Source organism: Oryzias latipes, chromosome 18, assembly GCF_053564925.1.
Source record: "Oryzias latipes strain Hd-rR chromosome 18, Olatipes_Hd-rR_3.1".
In the NCBI taxonomy this organism is placed as follows: domain Eukaryota; kingdom Metazoa; phylum Chordata; class Actinopteri; order Beloniformes; family Adrianichthyidae; genus Oryzias; species Oryzias latipes.
Window position 1 is genome coordinate 25486161 of NC_136254.1, and position 22707 is coordinate 25508867.

At 40.7% G+C, this 22707-nt stretch overlaps 1 protein-coding gene across 3 annotated transcripts in view; it reads left to right on the forward strand.

Annotated features, from left to right (window-relative positions):
• usp53a (ubiquitin specific peptidase 53a) overlaps positions 1-19126 on the forward strand; it is a 32019-nt gene extending 12893 nt beyond the window's left edge. For all 3 annotated transcript variants that reach the window (XM_023966010.2, XM_023966012.2, XM_023966011.2), the window contains 11 exons: positions 723-807; positions 934-1080; positions 2664-2813; positions 4638-4806; positions 5570-5716; positions 6936-7082; positions 9469-10243; positions 11044-11111; positions 16875-16935; positions 17023-17738; positions 17845-19126. In XM_023966010.2, the coding sequence (XP_023821778.1) occupies positions 723-807; positions 934-1080; positions 2664-2813; positions 4638-4806; positions 5570-5716; positions 6936-7082; positions 9469-10243; positions 11044-11111; positions 16875-16935; positions 17023-17738; positions 17845-17927 (2548 nt within the window). In that variant the 3' untranslated portion in view covers positions 17928-19126. The remainder of the gene's footprint in view (positions 1-722; positions 808-933; positions 1081-2663; positions 2814-4637; positions 4807-5569; positions 5717-6935; positions 7083-9468; positions 10244-11043; positions 11112-16874; positions 16936-17022; positions 17739-17844) is intronic.
• The last annotated feature ends 3581 nt before the right edge of the window (positions 19127-22707 follow it).

Sequence of the window (22707 nt, forward strand, 5' to 3'; positions counted from 1 at the left end):
TGATCAAAACAAACACAAAACTTATAAATGTAGCGGTCCCTCACTCCATCACAGTGCAGCTTTTGCTGTTTTACGGATTTGTTTTTAGAGGAACTTTTTCTTTTTCGTTTCTTTAACAGTGCAATGTGCAAGTGCTCTGTGTCCTGATTGGCTGTAGATCATTGTCAGTCTCTTCTGTGTTGCAGACTTATTTTTCTATGAAGGTCTGAACTTTGAGAGTTTGAACGAGAGAGAAAAGTGAAAAAATGCTCACATCTGTCTGAGAAAAGAGGATAAAGTGTTTAATGTGGGGTTTTAAAGTTAAATAAAAATAAAGTTGTTTACTTCATAGGGTTGGGGGATAAATTGATTTGATCAATTAATTTGAAATCTGTTGCTTTAGAAAATTTATTTTTGGGAAAATTTGGCTTTTATTTTCCTAGCACTCTGCTTTCTTGGGCTTCCGTTTAGATTTTTCGAAATTACTTTCTTAATTATTATTTTTTCCCCCCGTCTCGATTTCTTAAATGTTGTTTATTATTTTGCTGCTTTGATTATCGTAAACTTTTATATTTTACTGTATGTGTTCTGCAGTTTAGGGCTCCCGTATAAATATAATGTGTGCATCCGTCCCTCTTTCATTTTGAACTATTCCATGTCGCTCAGAACTGTCTGCAGAATTAACTGTTCTAACCCTTCCACAAATTCGTCTGACTTACTGGAATTTTTCTCTCCTGTCTCAGCGAACAGACGCAGCAGCGCAAAGATGACTCCTTTGGAGAACTTTTACAGGTAGCAAGTACAATCGGAGATCTTCGAAACTGTCCAGTAAGTGGACTTTTTTTTTAATTCACTTTCTTCATTTGACGTTTTCACACTCTAGTCAATTCTGTTTTTGTTTTTTTTCCAATCCTGTGATGTCCTTTCAATGTACTTTCTTTCTTTCTTTTTCAGAGCAACTGTGGTCAGAAGATACGGATCAGGCAGGTCCTCATGAACTCCCCAGAAATTGTTACGATAGGATTCGTGTGGGACTCGGAACAGTCGGATCTCACAGATGATGTGATCCGCTCTCTGGGAAATCATCTCAATCTTTCCGAGGTGAGTTTGCTTTAAAGACCCAGTTAAAATCAAAACAAGTTTGTTTTTTAATGTTCTTGTGGCGTTTTTCTTAAAATGGAGGACACGTATAAAGGAAATGTACCTTTAAAATAGCATTTTTGACTATTTTTTCATATGGTTGTGAATCAGGAGCAGACCAAAAAAGTGCCATTTGTAAAAGATGTAAAGATGACATAAGAAATTTGCTGGGCGGGTCACAAACTTTCTGCTTCGTGCCATTCTGATGCATCCACTTGCAGACGATTAGATCCGTGCACGTCTTTTTTTTCCTCGTCTGAGCTAAGGTTGTCAGGCCGGAGAGCCTGTAAACTGAGAACTCTCGGTAACGGGGTGGGAAAGGGGGGTCGCGGTTTCTCCACGGCAACAGTTCCACCCACAACTTAGTGGCGTATGTCTAATGAACTAGTGCCTCTCTGGAGAAACTATGTTGTAGAAAACAACGCCGATTTTTTTTTGGGGGGGATTTTGGCTATAAACGGCATGATTATAATCAAAAGACCACTGGGAAAGCTTTGAAAATAGATCAAAAGATGATCGGAGTGAGTCTTTAATCTGAACATAAAGGTCAAAAAATAAACCAAATTCTTACAATGTATTTTTTTTTAGTTTTATTGACTCAACGGTGCCCTAAGACTGTTTAATGGCGGTTTTACTTTGGTGCAATTGAACATATGTAGGAAATAAAGTGAGGATTTGTTTCCCTCTAAGTCTGGTCTGTTGCATAAGCAGTTAACACCCAATGCCCAGTTGGCTCCTGCTGCTGATCAAAAAGCTCATGCTGGCCTCGGGTCAGCTTTTTGAGAAAGCCCCACCCCTCATTTTTGTGTGCCTGGGTGTGTGAGCGTGCCGATGAAGTGACCAAGTGGGTGGGAAACACTGAAATAGGGGAAGAAAAAAAAACATGTTTGAAGGAGGATTTCATGCGTTTAAATTCTCTTGATCTAAAGGGGGACTAAACGAGTCTTAGCTAAATTCTCTCTGGCAGTGAAGACTTCCTCTGTGTTTTTGTTAACGCATTCTCCACACAGGGATTCTTACTGGCCCCTTCACGCCTTTTTTACTGTGCGGTTGCTCTTTACAAGCAAAATTCAGTCTAGTTCATGTCAGGACAAACTCAACATCTTATGTAACTTTTTTTCCCCCTCTTTGACTCTTTTTTTTTTTTTTTTTTTTTTCTTGAGCACTCTTCTGAGCAATTCCAAGGCAAAGGCTACAATCAGGAAAAAAAATAGTCAGACCCACCCTCGCATTAAAGGCCTGTGTGTACCACAAAGACTCATATTCACCGGGAAGCATTTCATGTGACTTTAGTGGGTCTTGGAAGTACTGTCCATTCTGCCTTGAAGTATCTTCTTTGACGGAGTGACAAGAGGTCACATTTTGAAAACACAAATAAGTGTCTACTGAGAAATGTTTCTCTTGGGATTTTTGTGAAATGAAGTGATTGGAGCAAACTGTATTTCGTAATTGTTTTTTTCTTTGAAATGTTTTTCCACCTTTTGATGCCAGTAAAAACAATTATGCGTTCATTGCAATTTGTGCATGTGTCTGTTGTTGCACAGCTCTTTTACCGTGTAACCGATGAACACGCTAAGAGGGCGGAGCTGCATCTCGTGGGGATGATCTGCTACACCAGCCGCCACTATTGTGCCTTTACCTTTCATACCAAATCCTCCAAATGGATCTTCTTTGATGATGCAACTGTGAAAGAGGTAAAAAAAACAAAAAAACTACAAGCTGAAACGTGTCATTACACTTCATCCTATCAGACCCGTATGTTAGTTAAGGGATAATGACCCACAGGGCGTCCATTATCAGAACGCAGACCGACGCAGAAGCCAGACCCTTTGGGGAGGAAGGCTGCTTTAGCGAATACTTTTCATTTCTGATAATGGAAACCTTGAAGGCCATTATCCGGCCTATGCCATGGTCACTTATAGGGCTGGGTATCATCAATAACTTCCAGAATTGATTTGATTCGATTCACCAGAGTCTGGACTGATTTTATTCATGATTTTTTTTTTTTTTAAATTCCTTAGAGACACTTGATTTGATTCAGTTTTGAATTTACACTGTTTACTTATTCAGGACGTTCTGCCTCTCCTGGAAGGCGTCTCAGTTTGGCCACCAGGTGTAGCTGGCGCTAAAGCATTACTCTTTATTCCAGAAGATTTGAGCAAAAACACTGTGCTTTATACTGTAAATGGTCACTTAAAAAATGTTTCCTTTAAAAGAGTTTGGATAATTCTTTTCTGTGAACATATAAAGCTGTTCATTTAGTCAGCGATGTACGTTCAGGTCGACCGAGCGCTAGCATTAGCCGTCCCATATCTAACCCTTTTCTCTGCTGGTTTGTTGTTATACACCAGCTGCAGCAGAGTGGGGGTCTGTCCGCGCTCGGTGAACATCCCACTGCTTTTCAATTAGTCCGCTCCCCGTGGAAAACAATTTAAACCTAAAAAATAGCAAGGTTAAAGAACTAATAATTGATCTAATATTAAGTTCTTTTGGAAGTCACCATGGTAGAAGCGGGATAATGCTCTTTGAGGTGTCCATTATCAGAAATTTGGTTCAGGCTTCTGCCTTGTCCATTAATTTTTGACAACGGACACCTTGCCGGGCATTATCCCTTACTTATTTTAGCTTCTGATCGTGAGTTAGAAGTATCCCTTTCAGATTTTTGGGTGGTCTTTCAATAAATTTTCTGGTGATTGTTGTTGTGTTTTTGCCATCGGATATGTAGAAATTCAACAAGGACAAACAATGAAGAAGTTTCCTTGAACGTACTTAGGAAATGTTTCTTAAACTGTTTTAAAAGAACTTCTCTAGCCTCGAGTTTGTATTAATAAAGTCATCTATCTATCTATCTAGTATTGACTGCAGAGTGAAAGCTGAAAGACATTGACAGGATCTCCTTAAATAGGACCACATTTATTTTTTGTTGGAAACACCAAAGCATCCATGCCTGTTTGTTTCTGATTTTATTTTTATTTTATTTATTTTTTAAGGAACATTTTTAATAGATTAAACTGCAGTAAGACGGAGTGTGGAGCATTGTTTAATATGCTTTGCTTATTAAAAAGTAAAAACAAAAACATGTTTTTTTCCTATTTGATATTTCCTATCTTATTTGCATTGTTTGTTTGTTGGGGCTTTTTCCTCTCCCCGCCCACTTTCTCCTCTCCTCTCCTTCTTCCCCTGTCATTTGCTTAATTAAGGAGTACACAAGCATCTGTTAGCCTGCAGCCTGCCTTTGTGGCGCCTTAATGGCGAGACGTGCACCTCACTTGAGTTAACTAATGTAATTGTGTAATTCTTTATTTTGTCAGTGTTGTGCCAAAAATAACATTTTGACAAAGAAAACTTTTATCTAAAAAGATAAACAATCAGTGAGGTTTCAAATTTTAGTTTTGGTTGTTTTTGTTTGTGGAAAAAAAAAAAAAAAAGCATTCATCTTTTATTTTTTCCCCCCAAAAAGATGAAGTTGGTCTTGACTTGATATCATAAAACCCTTTTTTTTATATCTTTTTTTGCAGGTTGGCTCCAGGTGGAAAGATGTGGTCACCAAGTGTATCAAAAACCACTTTCAACCTCTCCTTCTTTTTTACTCTAACCTCGATGGGAGTGCCATCACCACGGAAGATGCCTCAATACAAAACATCAGCCATTCCCACTACAAGGCCTCAGTCAATGGAGACGTGCCAGGTGACATGAAGTCGTTTCTGTACATGTAGAAGTGTTGACAATCTGGATTTCCCTTTATTTTTAGGCGAATGAAATCTCTATTGACACGCCTATAGCTCATGCATGTTGAGCATCATTACTTACAGTTTCATCGTCCACCCTCCGTTAGGATGAAGCAGTTGGTCAATTCAATTCTAAAGTTCAGATTTTGCACACAAATTTTTTTTAAATCTTAGTTTATTTAAAAATGAGTACTTCAGCAATAGCCTAACCTATTAAAAAATACACTCACGGTTACATACTTTGGACATGCTGGAAAAGAAAACCATGAAAACAAAAAAATATATAGAGGCTGGTCATGTCGATTTCTATCGCTCACATGTGTTGTCGGGCTACAGGATCATTTGCTAGCGGCTAAATATCTCTGCCCATTGGATTATTCATCTCTGGATTTGTGTGGTTGGAGAGGTTTTTATCCGTTTTAAAGATCCTCCTCCATCTCTCCATGCTGGCCATGCTCCAAGCGGGGGCAGTTGCTCAACGTTCACCAGAACGGAGAGGGCGTCCGACTGCATTTTAGGATGTTTAGAAACCGATCGGCGCCATTGCTTTAAAATTATTGTTAGATTTCAGGTGATTTGTTTATTTTCTACTCAGTAAATGCTTTTCTTTTTTTCCCCCCTTGCAACTAATGGAACAGGGTTTGTTTTGATATCAGATGTTTTTTTCAGTTAGTTTTAACTTGAACAGTTTGATTAAATGACTTTCTCATCTTTCTCTGCAGGTCACGAGTCTCCAGTTTTATTACCCAAGAAGCTGGAGCTCACCAGAGAAAATCTGAAGGCTGTGCTGGGCCACGAAACGCACAAACAGAAGACCCCTTCCACTCTCAGCAGGGGCAGTGCTCTGTCCAGTGGAGGACGGGGGCCAGGTAAATGACTGGAAAGTAAAAAGGCTGCTTGAGTGTAAATATTAACACGGGGAGTGAAGTTAAAATCTAACCGGTTCTGAAAATGCAAAAAAAGCCAAACACTGCATTTGTTTACCACAAAAACCTGTTTCCTTTGGTTTGATCTGATTGACTGACTGATTTTGAGTCAAATTTTGCTTTTTGTACTCGAGCAGAAGATCTTTTGTGCACAGGTTTGTAAAGAATTGGTCAGTTTTCCACATATTTAAAAGAGGAAAAGACACCACAGCCCAGATTTTAGGATCTAGCAGTGTGAAGCTATGAATGGCCTTGGATTGTTCATTGTTGCCTCTTTATTGCTGCTGAAAGCGAAGACTGCGAGATAGCAACATATCAGCAGCGGCTCCCAGCTCGTAAAGTGGCTTTTAAAATTGCATCGTGGGTTTATTTGTTTAGACATGTCTGCTTTCTGCTGACTGAAAATCCGCCAAAAATGTCCTCGACAAATCCCCGGATGCTCATTTGACTCTCATGTTTTGATAAAACGGAGCTCTGTCTTTAAATTTCACACGTCAGTCAGTGTCCAGTAACATGTTTGGAAACAAACATCAAGAGAAGCGTCGCCGTGTTTCCCTCCCCCTGCTGCCTCTCCCCTTATGTAGCAGGAAATCTACCGTATACATCATCCAAACGAGGTGCGGTAAATCACCTCTGCCTACATCTTTAGCAGCTGCTTGGTGCCTCGTACATTGGGAGGGGCAAGGAGGCAGAAAGGGATGCTTCTGTGTAAACTGGGGTTAAAAGGCTTTGGATTATGCCTGTGTTGGTGGAAATTTCCACTTGATTCTGCCAAGGGTATAAATTATTATTATGGCTCGCAGCAGTCCTGAACAGCAACAGCAATATTGACCGGACAAACTCGAAGACTCCCCATCATTTGCATGAATCTAGTTCTCTGTGAAAAGGAATTTTGGTTCACAGTGGGAGAAACCGTCAAAAAAAAAGAACGGGTCCAAAATCTTTTTATGAGTCTCATAAAAATATTTCAAAAAGTAGTGTGAGCTGCCCCTATTCAGCCAGTGGGGGCAGCTCAAAGGGGATGGCGGGTGAGAGTAGCATTTGTGGACCATACAGCGCCCTTTACAACTTTTATTTTCCTTGCAACATTTAACTAGCACTACAGATGCAGTGCTGGTTGCAGAGTGTAAAATCCTTGTCTTTTTCTTTTTTTTTTCCTAAGTGAAAATTGGCGCCACTGATCCCAGGAGTCGCCTCAGGGAGATCTCAAAAGAAGTGGCCCACAGAGCAGGAGAGCGGCGAGAAATGCATTCGCCCAGAAGAGATGCTGATCGAAGTGGTCAGCGGAGACTCGACCCGCGCCACAAAGGTGGGTTGCTGTGGTCGGTGGATCTCTGGGAAGACTGCCGCACCAGCACATCGCACACACTCATAAGGGAAGCTGTTAGGCACCGAGATGGAAAAAAAGCAAAAGGAAAAAAAGAATCAAGCCTTCCACTGACTTATGTAACATTTACTTTTGGAGCAATGGGTCAGAAAGGGGATTAAGTATTGCATCTGTTGGAGAGCCAGCCTTGATCCTCCTCTTCTCTCATAGTCAGAGCCTTTGATTTCCTGCACAGCAAGTCTCTTAACAAACGAACGCACCAAACAACACAACTCAAGTCATAAAGGAGATGACTGAGTGAAGATAAAGAAGGAGATTAATGGCAGAGGCCCTTTTACTATGCAGTGGTGTATTCTCAGTGCTGTATTGATTCCACATTAGTGTCCATGTGGGGATTATGGTGCACAACTTGTAACACACATGAAATCCAGGATGCCATCAGCACTAATGTGTTAAGCTGTTGGAGTTCATAACGCTTACACTAAAGTAACTAACTGGTTTCGTTCAGGAAGCGCTTGATATAATGATTCACTCAGGAAAAATAGCAAAGAGACTCCTGACTGTGTACTGACAACAAGATTTGACAATGTTGTCGTTTACTTTTAAACTCAGAAAAGTGAAAAGTTTTCAAGGAAAAAGCTGTACACAACTGAAAACTGTTTTATTTGTGGCAAATTGGCCGCAGAACCGATGAAAATCTGCATCTTTTAAAGACCCACTGGCATTCATCTTTTGATCGACTTTCCCAGTGGTCTTCTAATTATGATTCTGTTGTTTTTAGGCTAAATAAAAACAAAACTGTGGTGTTTTTCCAGGACATAGTTTCTGCAGAGCAACAATAGTTCAGTAGAATTTTGCCTGTGGATGGTGGATGGCTCTGTAGGCACGGAGCAACCCCAACCCCCCTTGCATTCTGCCCATTTCACAAACTATTTCAAACTGCATTTTTTCATCTACTTTTGATTCACAACAATTTGAGTGAGAGATACTCAGAAATGTAATTTTAATCTTAATTTTCTTTATATAAGTCCTCCATCGTGAGAAAAATGCCACAAGAACATGTTTAAAACCCCAGAACCACCATTTTCATTGTCCTTTTAGTTTTTTTTATCACCTTTAAGATGATAAAAAACTAAAATGACTTGTTTCTGTCTAGCACGAAGTAGAAAATTGATCAGGGGTTGTTGGTCAATTTGGGATCAGGATGATTTATTGGCTTTTAGTTATTTCTCTGCCTCTTTAAAGTTTTATAAATATTGACATTAATTAGCCACACTGCACTTGTATTTATTGCCAAACATAAGAGACACGTTTTGGAAAAATTAACAGCTTTGCTGTGATGGAAAAAATATATTTGTTTGGATCATAAATACCTCAGTGGATGATTTTTGCAGAAGATGCTTTGTCTTTAAGTGCGCTTTCTGACAGGACAATCCGCTCCTGTAGTTGTTGTTGTTGTTTGCAGCGTTGTGTGTAAACTGAATGTCACTCGCTCGATGTCTTTGTTTGCACCACTGCACAGCCTCTTTATCACGTCTTTGCACATTGGTGTCGAGTATAGTGGCACTAAAGTGCAAATGAACAACTAAACATATCAAAGATGACGACAATTAAAAAAGCAATCAAGAAAAAAACATTACATTTTAGAAAAGAAATCCTTGAAAACACAATTAAAAAAAAACATTAGAGACCAGAATAGGTGGTTATTATGGGACGTCACTGTTTGGCTGATGATTTTTGAGTTATGAAGATGAGGGAAAGCAGAAGGATGTTTTATTGAACTGTGATAAAGAAATATCTTCTGTCAGAAGACTTTTCCATGAAAACAACCGCCCATCAGTGATATCCCATAATACCCACCTTTTCTGGGTTCTTATTTTATTTCAATTTTTTAGAATAGTGTTTTATCTGATTAATCATGTAATATCTTGAATTATTTTTTCCAAAGCTGTAATGTTGTTTATTGTTTTTTTTATTTTATTTTTTTATTTCGCTTTTTTAAATTTTTGCTGTGATCTAAAACATGTTTTTTGAGTCGAGTGATTTGTTGATGGGATTTTCACTTCAGGGCCACCGTAGTTGAGGCATCAGGATAGTCTGCTATAGAGCTGTAGATTAATTTGGCATCGTTATTTAGATTTCCAGCTCACAGTTGATTTCTTGACTGGAGAAGGCAGCAGTCAGGTGAAACTGAAACTGGTTTATTTCATGAACACCCTTTGTCAAAATGCTGAGGCAGTCATCTGTGAAGTGGAGGTACAACGGAATTCAGAACATTTTTATGTTCTCTGGATAAGAAATTGTGTTTAAAAAATGATGAAAAAGTAAGTAAAATCAGGAGCTCTAATCAAGTCTGTTTTCCACCCAGATCCAGGTCAAGACAGGCAGTTGTCCCGCTCTGCGTCTCCTCCCGAGAACGGCTTCAAACACTTGGAGACTCGACTGTACAGCAGCCAAGGAAAAGGTCCCATCAGGACTGAGAGAACGCCACATCTTGGCGGCGGCTCATCTCACGAACGTCCGAGCTACCACTTGAGGGCCCAAGCGCCAACCACTGTGACTGTTGCAAGAAGTGGCCAGAACAACCGGAGTCTTGATCAGCACTCCAACGGATATGACACGGACAGCAGCCAAGATTCCCGAGAACGTCACGGAGCGAACGGCCGCAGCAGGCCCGGTCGCCCGTGGAGGCCCATGCGGGAGGCGCTGAACGTAGACAGCGTTTTGAACTTTCGAGCCGAGGGAAATCCTTTGAGCAAAGAGCCGATGCCCCACAGCCCCCAGAGGAGACCCAGGAGTCAGTCGCCGTCGCCCGACAAGGAACGAGATTATGCGCGGGGAGCTCGGGAAGAACACAAACCAAAGAACCTGATGACCATTTACGAGGACGAGCAGAGGCACGATATCAGCGGCAGCCGCAGCTCCGTGGACTCCGACAGTCGAGGGGGGCACAGTGACAAGGAGAGGCCGAGGAGTTCAGGGACTCTGAAACGGCACAACGAGAGCTGGAAGATCCAGAGAACTGAATCTGGATACGAAAGTAGTGACAGACTCAGCAACGGCTCAGCAAACCTCGACTCGCCTATCGTAGACGCTGCGTCTACCAAGGACCTTCCACCCATTCCTGAGCTGCATCGGATGAGGTACGATACCCCACCAGATCTACCTTTGGGAAAAACAAAAGCAGAGTTCCTTAAAACCTGAAGCTTTGAATTTACCGACACGTCCTCTAGTGTAGTGGCAGCCTTAGAGTTGGCGTCCCGCTTCCTCCTAATTTTGAGAATCTACGCCTTCAAAGTGCTATTTTTAAATAAATAAACAAGCAGCCTTAAAAATAGTAAGACCCATTTAATGTAAAGCACACCTGTTATTCTGGGCTGTCGTTTTCTGGCTTTGTTGTTGTACAGGTACAGCTTGGAGATTAAAAACATCCCAATTTGCTAACATCTCCTATGATTGGTAGATTGAAACAGCAGACAGTGGGTTTTCTTACCTATTAGTTCATTAGAAGTGTAGGTTTAGGAAGCTAGTTATGTTATTTATCTTTATAGATTCAATCTTAAACGCTGTCTGTTGCAAAAAACATGAACATTGGTTGTTGTTCAACACCAAAACTTTAGCTTCAGTGTTGACATTCTGGGAACTACTGCAACTCTTCAACCGTTTACGCAATTAATTATAATTCCAGCAGATTCTCATGCAGAAACAATCAGCCGTGTGCCGTTATGCACTATTTTACATTAGTAACGCGCTGCTTATTGGTGCAAAAGCTCCTTCGTCCACATTAATATCAGCCGATTCATGCTGAACGCGTGAACTGTCGAAGAGTTACAGTATGTAAAAGAGCGCATGTTATTTAGGTGTCAACATCTTTGGTATTAAAGGGTTAACCAATTGGTGTTGACTGTTTTCTGATAACATTCTGGATTTTTTTTGCTTTTAGGGATCAGATTCCCCAGAGGAAATTTGACGATTTGATGGCTAACGTCATGCACATTACATTTTCTTCTGGTAAGTGGCGTCATCTGTGTAAAAATACATTCCAGCAATGCAACAAAACTGAATCCTCATTTAATTCCTGCCACTTTCCCACTAAGGCTTACTAGAAAGAGGGATTCTCTTGTGCTGTGAATGCATGTGAGGTGAAGATAGCACCCTGCAGTTTTCTTGATTTATTATCCCTCCACTGGAGTTAAGGTCACTGCCGACTGAAGGATTACCCTTTGGTAATTTGTGTGTTTGAGCATCTGACTGGTTAACCTTGACCTCCTTTTTCCTCTGTAAAGTTTAGATTTGCCTTCATGTCTCTTTCACACTTTAAGCAAAGAAATGAGTGACATGTTGGGGTGCAATCCAAGGTGGACCCTCCAGGAAAGGATGATCATATGGACCATTTAGTCAAAGGAAAAATTGACATTTAAAATTAGATATCTTCAAAAAAAAAAAAAAAAAGGGGGGGGGGATAAATGGTACCAATATGTGGAAAACCACTAAAAATCAGAGAGGATTTTGGGGGGGAAATAAAACAGCCCAATTATTGTGTATTATGTTTGTTTTTATTTTTTTAGTAGTTGCTGACCCATGTTTATAAACCCGGACAACTGGAAAACACCCAATAAAAAACAAACAAATTAGGGATGCAACCATCCGGGGCCCAAACGGATCACTAGCCACTTTTCGGCACAACCCCCCTCGCGCGCAATATTTAAAACAACGGTCTGTTCACAGCTAACGTCAAATTCACGTACACCGTCTTTGTTTTAACATCTCAAAGTCACTGCAACGAGGCGTGTCCAAAAGTGTGTTTATAAACCTGACGCTCGCGCCGCGTGTGGGAGGAGCTACCGTCAAAAGTTCTCGACCTCGTTATGGAGAGCGTGAATGTTAAGAGATCCGTTTTATTTGTTTTGAAGAGTTCTACAAAAGCCTTGATGAGCAGCGCACGTCTGGGTTCATGAGGTCATTGTGAAAAAGGGGCAGCAGCGTCTGAATGACGGCAGCTTTTACCGTCCCGGCACAGCGGCAGGAGAAGGCCGCTGCTCCGTCTGTTACCAGTGGGAGGGGCTTTGTAGCAGCAATGGACACAGTGAAAGATTTTTAAGTTGTAAATTCTGATTTCCCCTGCTTCTCTTACTGGTACCTTTTTTATTTAGATAAACTTTTATTTTTTCCCAAGATGCAATATAAAATTATGCGAATATTTTTGAACTTCCATCTATCGCATGTTTTTAATTTTTGGAGAAAACCAAACTAAGAAATACTTGCACCCTTCTTTCAAATCTTCTTCTGGTTTTTTGTATAATCACAAAAATATTTAATCGACCTAAAATCCGCCTAAAAAGAATAAAAGTTCCCTCATTATGTTTTCCCCAGCACGAGGACACTAAATGAATCTAAAATTAGAGCCAGCGAGGTTTGAGTTGCCCTGCTGTGCTTTGCCGTGCAAAAAAATGCTCCAAATGAAGCTGTCAAAAGTCAGTCATAAGTAGGAATTTTTTCCAGTACTACTTCAGAGCATTTTTGTTATATGAAATTTCTTAAAATGTCTTATAATAGCTTTAAGAGATGAATATCATGAAAATAGGCTGAGTTGAAAGTTGTGAACAGTTCTGATGCGTTTACAGTTTATAACCTGGAGCACATTGGAGAATGAATCATGTAAAAAGATCCTCTGCACTGCCAGAAGTATTCACTCACCCATCCAAATGATTGATCGGTATTATAACAAAGTGGAAACCATTGGAAACCGCATCCATGAAGTGGTAGACCACATAAACTAACCGAGACGGGTCAGCGGTTCCGTGTGCAGCAAAGGGTCATGGGATGGGTTTCCACGACTGAGTAGCTGCATCCACGCCCTTCATCCCGATGTGCAATGCAGACGTGGGCCACCTCAGACTCTAATGCTGCGTACAGACGGGGCATGTGATGTGCATTCAAAAACACGCTGCATATGGTGTTCACCTCAGACTGTCGCTACCCCATAGTAGCGCATGTACTCGCAGTAAAAAGATGCGTGTGAAATGTCACAGTGGTGCAAATCTCGCTCCAGAATCTTAGTGCCCTTTATATATAATTTTGGCCTGGCGGAAAAACAGCAAATGTAAATTTCTCCTCCATGATCAATTTTCAAACGGTTGATCCTTCTGTGAATCAAAATGCTCTGTCTGTTAACAGTGGGAGGGGCTTTCTAGCATCAGTGGACACATTGAAAGAATTTAAAGATGTAGATTCTGAGGCCCCCTGCTTCTCTTACTTTTTTTCTTTAAATGTACTTTTGCTTTTTTCCAATTTTTCCTGTTGTTTTTTTTCCTTTTGAGGTAGTGACTTCAAAACTCACATATTGACGCGTGGACGCGAGAGTTTGGAACGTGGAATTCCGAACCGCACATATACATGCGTTTAGAAAAGACTTTTCGTTAAAAATGGCCGCCTGAACGCTGGATACTGAGGCCATTGTGAGCATAGCATACAAGCAGTGCAGAAACGTTCTCCCTCTATTGGTTATCTGACTGATGAGTCTGGGTTTGGCTTTTGCCAGGAGAACGATACCTGTCTGACTGTGCCTCGTGTGAAGTTAGGTGGAGGGAGTATAATGGTGTGGGGTTGTTTGGCCACTTAGTTCCAGCATAAGAGAGGCTTGGGAAAGGTTCACAGTACCAGTGTGGGGGTGTTCCCATCATGTTTCAACACGACTGAGCATCAGAGCACAAAAAAGACACAGATTAAAGAGTTTAGTATGGAAAAACTTGTCCAGCTTGTGCAGATTATGGATCTCAACAGGATTGAAGTCCTTTAGGATGAGTTAGAGCTGCGTCTGTGAGCCACACCTTCTTATCAAACATCAGTGTTTTATCTGGTTCTTGAAAAACTGTCTAATAATCACTCATTAAAATCCATTGGGGGGTACAGTAAAAAGCAGTATAGTAACGGTACATGTATGTCGCATAATCTCTGGCAGACATGTTTGTCTTGTTTTGTTTGTTTCCATTAACTTTTATTTATTTTCTTCTTTCTTGATTTGTCCCTGAAGGATGATGGGTAACAATTGTCCCATTCACAAACCAATGTTGTGCTGAACAACAAGCATGTTTAAACTCCGGTCGATTCACTACTGCCCCCTACTGCTTTTAAGGGGTCACGTCATCTCTTTGGTAAACAGTTTTCCACTTTTATTTTATTTTTATAGTAAAACCTGCTAATGCAGATACTCTAACTTCTTTTTCCTACTTTTTTTTATAGGAATTCTTATGTATTTTAAACAGGAAATGGTAGAATTTAGCCTCAAAGAATGACTCCCTGCTGACTATTTTAAGATCCATAAGGTTTTTTTTCTGATTGCTGGCTGCACATTGTATTGACAAGTTGCAGTAAATGTGTCACAAATTGACTTGGCCTTAGTTCAGTGATGTGGGAATGTCAGGAGCAGCCTTTTCATAGAAGTATAAACAGATTTCAGGGGCCCAAAAACTTTTCTATAACCATCTTACAGTTGTCAATCAGAACTGAACATGAAGAAACCTATTGTTGTTGTATTACATGAGTGATCAACTCATGCCATCACAGCAGCAGTTTTTTTTTAAATTTGAGGCAATTAATAAATAAGGACCTTTGTTTCTGAACTCAAATTTCAACATTTTTGCATCTTAAACCAACATTGTTGTGAGGAAAAACTAACCAAATCATTCAAATTATCATAATAGATATTATTTATATCTCATACAAAAATCTTTGTGTTTGAAAAAGATCCCAATTCCAAAAAGAAATGCAATTTTTGCAGAAGTGTGCTTGCGAGGTTTAACATCTATTGTCTCTTTTCAACTACAATTTTAGTTTAAACAAAACAAAAAGATTAAGTTAGTGTTGGACTCACGTTTTATTTATTCAAACATCCACTTCGTAGCCCTAAATCTACAAAAAATACATCAAACCTTAAACATCGTCAATGGGAAAGTGCAAAAATTTAAAAATGTTTTTGATTTTCCACTGGAATAATTTAACATAACATTTTGCGTGACAAACATTTTTTTACAACCCAAGGTCTTTTGAAATAATGGTAGATTATAACTTCATATGCTGTATGTAATCATATAATCTATGTAGATAAAGCACAATTACATAAAGACGCTGTTATGCGGTTTGGAATACGCTTCTTCACTTATTGTCTTTAACCTGTGTTTCTTACTAATTCATGGGCCTAAATGTAATGTTAGCTGACTTTGCCCCCCCCCCCCCCCCCCCCCCCCCCTCATCTCAGTGACTGATGTGATAAAAGCAAGTGTTGATGTCACAAGATGAAAACATGTTTCTCCTTTACCATTTGGCTGCCTATTTGCATTTTTGTGTGTATGATAGAAAGCTAGATAGAATTTATTTGTTACACTTGTGGCAGTAACATGTTTTTAAATGACTGCTCTTAAAAATATTTCTTCATGTGGTCTTTTAATGATCCTCTCTGATTAAAATCAAGTTTATTTTTTATTTTTTTTTAGCATGTTCTTGAAGCATTTTCTCACTACAGAGGACATATGTAAACACATTTAAGCTCACTGTGGCATTTCTGAGTATTACTGAATCTGGGGTAGACTAAAAATACAGTTTGAAAAAGACTACCGGTAGTTGTGATGTGCTTTGCTCCATTTTATGCATCCACCTGTTGACGACTAGATCCTTGAACACCTATATCTGACATCTGCTTCAAAATTGTACGGCTGGATAGCTCCGACATTGTTCAACATTTTTGTTATGTTAGCTTGGGGTTGTGGGGGGGGCTCTAAATTAGCGGGAGAGTGTGTAGATGGAGAGCTCTCAGCTATGGGGGACTGGAAGGGGGGAGGCAACATTGCCTGTTGCCAAAAGTGCTACGCTGCCATCCAGTTTTCTCTGTCAACCGGAAACGGTGCTGAAAGGTTACGTGAGGATTTTCCAAGTCAAACAACATTTCTCCGCCTCAATCATATTGTTACAGTTGCTCGCCAACTTTGCAGATAAAAGACATTGAAATGTGAAGGCCCATACAGACTTAGTGGCTTAAAAATGCAATAGTTGGTGTGGAGGGATCTAAAGTCTGGAGTCTGACCCCGGCGTAATTGCATGCCAGCACAAAGGATTTTGCCTCTAATGCTTTCTGAGAGCGCACAGGGGAGGGGGGACAGGGTACGCTGACGTATCGCAGATGGAAGTCACCCTCTCCCTCTGTCAGCTGTCATAGGTCTTGTAAATCACACTACCATGCTAACCCACACTTGAGGATTTGTTTCTAAATGTGTGTTCTGACCCGAAATGGTCAATCGGCCACTGACGGCATAATTTGGCAGCATTATTCAGATGCTTGTCATTAAGGGAAGTCTTGCCCTAGCCGACCGATAAAGTATTGCTCTACCTTTGCTGGTTTCTAAATAAGTTTGGGTTATTTTTTTAATAGGACTGCTGTTCCCGAGCTGGGACCTGAACCCTGCCTCTCTTTGAAGAGGCCACGCACTTTAGCTGGATCACACTGAGTGGTACACTGGGGGCCTCGGGGCGCTCTGCCAGACTAGCCGCATTGATACTTCCTCTGCCAGCGCCAGATCGAGACCCTGATCATGACCTTGTGTTAGATAACATGTTTTTGCTGGGGAGACATAGGAGAACAAATATTGTATCCATGTTTAGCAGGGAGGGGGGACAAAAAAACCAGCCATCGCACACAGCTACTCTGTTCTGTAACACCTGGGTTAACTAATTGGTGTTTATTAAAACAAAGCACTCATGTGAATGTGTTTCAACCCTTAGGTGAACCGGGAAGCAAATCTCCTGATCTGCATGACATCCAACAAGACCAACGTTTGCAAAGGTAGCAAAGGATTTTGCTAAAAGTTATCGTCGCATTTTAAGGTTTGATGAAGTCGAGCAAACGTGTTTTATTTTTGTACCTTAACAGAACAAGAGCCTTCAGATACACTCCCGGGATCCTGGAAAGGAACAGTGGCCTAGATAGCGAACAAGAAGACGATGCCGATGACAGACATTCGAGTCCCGTGCTTCCTTACTTCGTGAAGACCAGCAGTTCTGAATGGAACAGCTCCGATGACCTTACAGGACCTTTCTCTGAGCAGGAAGAGTCTGGTAGCTCCCATGTAGACTCTTTCCCATACAACCATCCACCATCTCTACCCCCCAAGACTTATGGCAACTTTAACGTTGAGGCATCTGGCTCCCTCCCACCGGGAGGGCCAGCGTGGTCGTGCCCCCTCAACGAGCCCAGAAATGGCCTCTCGCACACCGCCCTCAGACGATGGATCGAGACCCCTGCCGAGCACGGGCTTTCGTCAGAGACCAGCTCCAAGTCGGGGTCATCAGACCAGGAGCGGAACGATCTGTCAGCCAGTGAAAGTGACGACCGGTTGCCCAGTCCGAAACCCAGCTATATCGGTGGCGCTGAACCACCGTCTTTATCGAGCAAGGTGCACCCCACCACTTTCTTTTCTGTGGATAGCTGTATGACGGACACGTACCGGGCCAAATACCACAAGAAGCAAGCGTTTTTGACGAGAGCCGAGGAGCATACATCATCAGGGGAGAGCGATGTGGAAGGAAGGGGCTTTGGTTTGACCAATGTTCAAGTACTGGACTCTTCCAGAAGCAAAGCAGATTCAGGTGCGTAGATATGTTGGACCGTTTCATCAACACCACAGACTAAGCTACTTAAAAGTTTTATCGATACTGACTTGAATAGTAATGACGGCGTTTGATTCTTTGGCAGGTTTTTCCACAACAAAGACTAAAACTACAGCAAAGTGGAATCCGGTTACCCTAAAAGGACTCGATGAGCATGGTTTCCTATGACTGATGCAATGTGAACAAACTCTGGAGGAACTGCTACACTGTTTGACTTCAATGGGGGGGGGGCTGAAACTGGATGCGTGACAGATTGTAGAAGGATAGTAGGTGTGTGTAGCTAACTATCTGGATACTAAAAGCTTTAAATGCCGAGGTTTTAGCTCAGATGCTGTTGCTTAAAAGTACACTAGAATAATAAAAGCTTTACTGGAGTTGGGAACATGTCAAGAATGTGTCACATAAAGCCACTTTACCACACAAGAGATTAAAAAGTTTTGTCTTCAGTGGGAGAGAAACTTTATTTAGTTGTGTTTTCTCTCATAAATAGATTTCTTGTATCTGAATACCTCTTTCTGTTTCAGTGTTACTCTGTGTTTGCTTCAATTCTTTCTTTTTGACTTGTTATACCTGTTATTTCATGGGTTTTAAAGATTATTCACTGGTTATAGTAAGTAACGGATTTTTTTGTAAACTCGAGTGTTAAACAAACTCTCAAATGTATTCTGCCTAAATTGATAACAATTTTTCACATAAAGAAGGATCTGCAATTGTTTTTATTGACTTTTAGCTAAATTAACGTCTGGATGACTTGCAAACATTGCTCAAAACTAACTTTTGCTTGAATCCATACCGAATAAAACTTGATACATCAAGGCCACTTAAGAAAAAACCTTGAATTAGCGAAAGTGGACGCTTTGGTTGACAAAATTAGCTTTTAACCCAACCGCACACATCAGCTCAACTTCCTTTATGTATCGTCTTAAGTCTATGCACTGCTCTTTCAATTGAGGACTTTCTTGAACACTCCCTACGTCTTTATCGTTCATGTCTTTAGCGGCGTCCTGGGTTTGCTGCAAGTTGAAGGACATACTGCTGTCATAGTTGGACTCCATTGTGGAAACTGTTCACTGTCATGTTGAAGTTATGATAGAGTGGTGTATCTGTCACTGGTTTCCTTTAGTTCATTTATATATATAATATATACACAGTGCCTTTTGTAATTTTTAAGGCGGGATTAAATAGGAGCTATGGTTTGAACAGCCTTTTGATTTAAAGACTAATTTTTTGTAACATTTAATTTTATTTTTATTAAAAAATGTTAAATAAATTGTTTTATTTAATCATCTGTTTGTGCCAATTTCTGTGTTTTCAAATGACTGGATTTCAACAAAATAAATGCTGAGAGTGGATTTGGTAGAGGAAAAGTTGTAATTTTGTGCCCTCTGCAGGCATACGGGTGTATTACACCATTGGATAAGGAAAGGTTTACACATTTACAGCTGTCCATTTGTGAATACAGTAAACCCTTGTTTTTCGCGGGGGTTACATTCCAAAAAGTACCCGTGATAGGCAAAATCTGAAGTAGAAACTTCTATTTTTTTTTCAAATATTATACAATTAAATACTTTTTTATACATTGAAAATAAAGAACAATCCATTTTACAGGCTCAAGAATTTGTTTCACAAATAAAAGTACTTTAGAAAAACGTTTATTTCAACAAATAACTTCTGTACTGTACTGTCAAATAATTTTAATCATCGATGTGAACAGAAGGGAGAAAATTTAAAATGATTATGAAAAAAGTACAGTGGGACAAATAGTGACTCAGGTGTATTTCACTGCTCTTCAGACTGAGCCGCTGCATCCTGACTCCGCTCTGCAGTGTTTTCTTCTTCTGAAGCCCGCGGTGCAGGTGTGTTTGTTCGGGCGAAGAACATAGTGAGAGGCAGTTGTTGTCGCTCTTTTTTCTATGGGTATTAGGAAAAACTCGAAATTGCAAGAAAATTTGCACGTACGTGCTGTAAATTTGGCAAGCTGTTTTACGTACGTGTACATTTTAGACTGCAGCGTTATTGACGCACAAGTAGAGGGAATTTTTAGCCAATATGAATGCAGAACATAATGCATGATGCAAATCCGTGAAGTAGCGAAACCGTGAAAAGTAAACCGCGTTATAGCGAGGGATCACTGTATATATATAAAATACACGCACTGCCAGTTATCAGATACCCAGCAGGAATAATAAAATGTCCAAAGGAAGAGATGCAGACCACGGATGTTAAGATACAAAAGCTCCTCACCATGCATGGAGGGTTCCATCCCAAATCCAGCACCCTGAGACTGTATGCTAGCCACAAGGATGGAGGTTGAGGACTAGTGAGCCAATATCCAGGGTGAAACATCCAAGATGCATGATTACATCAAGCTCAAGGCCCCAACTGACAGCGTACTCAGTGAATGTCTCAGACAATGGAGAGCAGAGGATACAGTGCTGGAGGACAGATCCTCATGGGAGGACAAACCCCTGCATGGGATGTACCACCGGACCATAACTGAAGTGGCTGATATCAAGAAGTCCTACCAATGGCTAGAAAGGGCTGGCCTACAGGACAGAACTGAGGCACTCATCCTGCCAGCTCAGGAACAAGCTTTGAGCACCAGAGCGATAGAGACTCAGATCTACCACACCAGACAAGACCCAAGTTGTAGATCTACCACACCAGACAAGACCCAAGGTGTAGGCTGTGCAAAGAGGCGCCTGAAACAATCCAGCACATAGCTGCAGGGTGTAAGATGCTGGCAGGTAAAGCATACATGGAGCGCCACAATCAAGTGGCTGGAATAATATACAGGAACATGTGTGCAGAATATGGACTGGAAACCCCAAGGTCAAAATGGGAAACACCTCTGAAGGTGGTAGAGAATGAGAGGCCAAAGATCCTGTCAGATCCAGACTGATAGGATGGTAATGGATAGGATGGTAATTTTCCCCCCCATCTATCTGCTCTTGTAACCCTTGTGCTATCCTAGGCAGTTTAACATTGGGAGTTGGGTCATCTAGACCCACTAGACAGTACTCTGAACCTTTTTTCTTCAATGATTTGTGATCTTCACTGGTGTCCATGGATTACATGAAATCTTTCCACCTTTATCCACCTTTGTCATGGTAGGGAGAACACGTCAATGTAAGGGTGGGGTCATCTAAGATAGCACACGGGTTGACAGAGCTATAACAGCGAGCTCATTTCCCCTTTGCGGGATCAAAAAAGTTGTCTTCTGTTCTAAATGAAAAAGATTTAAAACAATTTAGATATACACAACATAACAATTTTAAAAAGTTCTGAAAGTTTATATTTTAGCACTAAAAGTTAAAAGTTAAATGAACCTGCCGTGTTCGTCCAGAGGGTGGAAGCAGAGGACTTTGCAATCCCACCAGGAAAAAAAAAAACCTTTACCTTGCTGCTAGAAATGACTTTTTTTTAGAAATTTCTAATTGAAACTATTCGATAGTGTAGATTATGTTTAAACTAACAAAGCATTGGAAAGGTTTTGGCAAATAAATGGCATCAGGAGAACACTTTATTCCAACACTAAAATGGACTTTTGTAAATTAAAGGAAGATCTTGTACCAGAAAAAAATAAAAAGGCTTTACTTAGAAATCCTGACCTTTGTACTTCTCCTGCATCCCTTGCTAGAATGCATCTATCATAGTTCAGTTAAGTTTCCACTGTCTGGTGAGTGTGTTGAAGTGTGTTTGCCTTTCCCCCCCCCCCATCCATCAGAGTGGGACGCCGGCTGTCAGCGCCGGCTCCTCCTCTGCAGCTGCCGTACTTCATTAGGGGCCATCAGCTCAGCTCAGTGCTCCGCTGTCAGAGTCAGACTTGAGTTTTCTCATAACTCCTCTCTTTGCATTCTTTCTGCCGCCGCACACCCCAGCCCCTTTTTCTCGTCCAAGCTGTCCCTCAAAGCTCACTCTTTCCTTCTCATCCCGATTTCCCGCTCTGTCGACTTACCTCACTCCTTTTCTCACTTGCTAAATTTCCTTTGGCTCCTGCCCTGATCTTTGCTCCCTGCGTTTGGGGGATTTCTTCCACAAAGAAACAAAAACGAAGAAACGTCGCAGAGAAATCCTACAATTTGTGTCTAACAAAGACTCTCTATCATACATTACGCCCAGGAGGCATTGTTGATGGAAATTCCCACTAAACAGAGTTATACAAAAGTGTCATGGTAGCCATCTGAAGATGCTGGCCTTATAAGATTTTTTCTATTTGCAAATATTTTTTTGCAAAGACAGAAACTTTTTGCAGAAAATAAAATAGTATATAGACCTACTCCAAGTTTTTTTTTTTTTTTTTTTTTACATTTTGTATATCCCAATACATACAATACATTTAAGTTGGGATTTTATGTCAAATAAAATTATTTTAACTTTTTTAGAAGGAATTTTCTTGAAATAGTGATCAGCATTTGATTGTATTCATAAATTTATGTGTATATTGATGTCTTATTAGGGTTTTTTCTTATTTTTTAACCTTTTACAGTGACCTTAGGTGACCTGAAAGGCGCTTGAAATAAAATGTATTATTATTAAAATAAAATTGGGACAACAGAAAAATAATAATGGATTAGATGTATCTGCGTTCACTCCTCATTCATTCTTGGTGATGGTAGGCTAATGATGTAGCCACAGCTGCCCTGGGGCAGACTGACAGAGGCGTGGCTGCCAGTTCGCGCCTACGGCCCCTCTGACCATCACTGGGATCATTCATGCACATCAACACACCAGTGGAGCCACACTGGAGGCAAGGAGGGTGAAGTGTCCTGTCCAAGGACACAACGACAGTTGGCTGGGGGGAGTGGGGATCGAACCACCTAAGCTTGAGCCACTGCCGCCCAAATGCACATGTTCATGAAAAAAAAAAAAGCCTCAATTGATCAATATGCTATTTATTATGTGTGTATGTTTAACTCTTTCAAGGTTTCTACCTCAGTTTCTATTT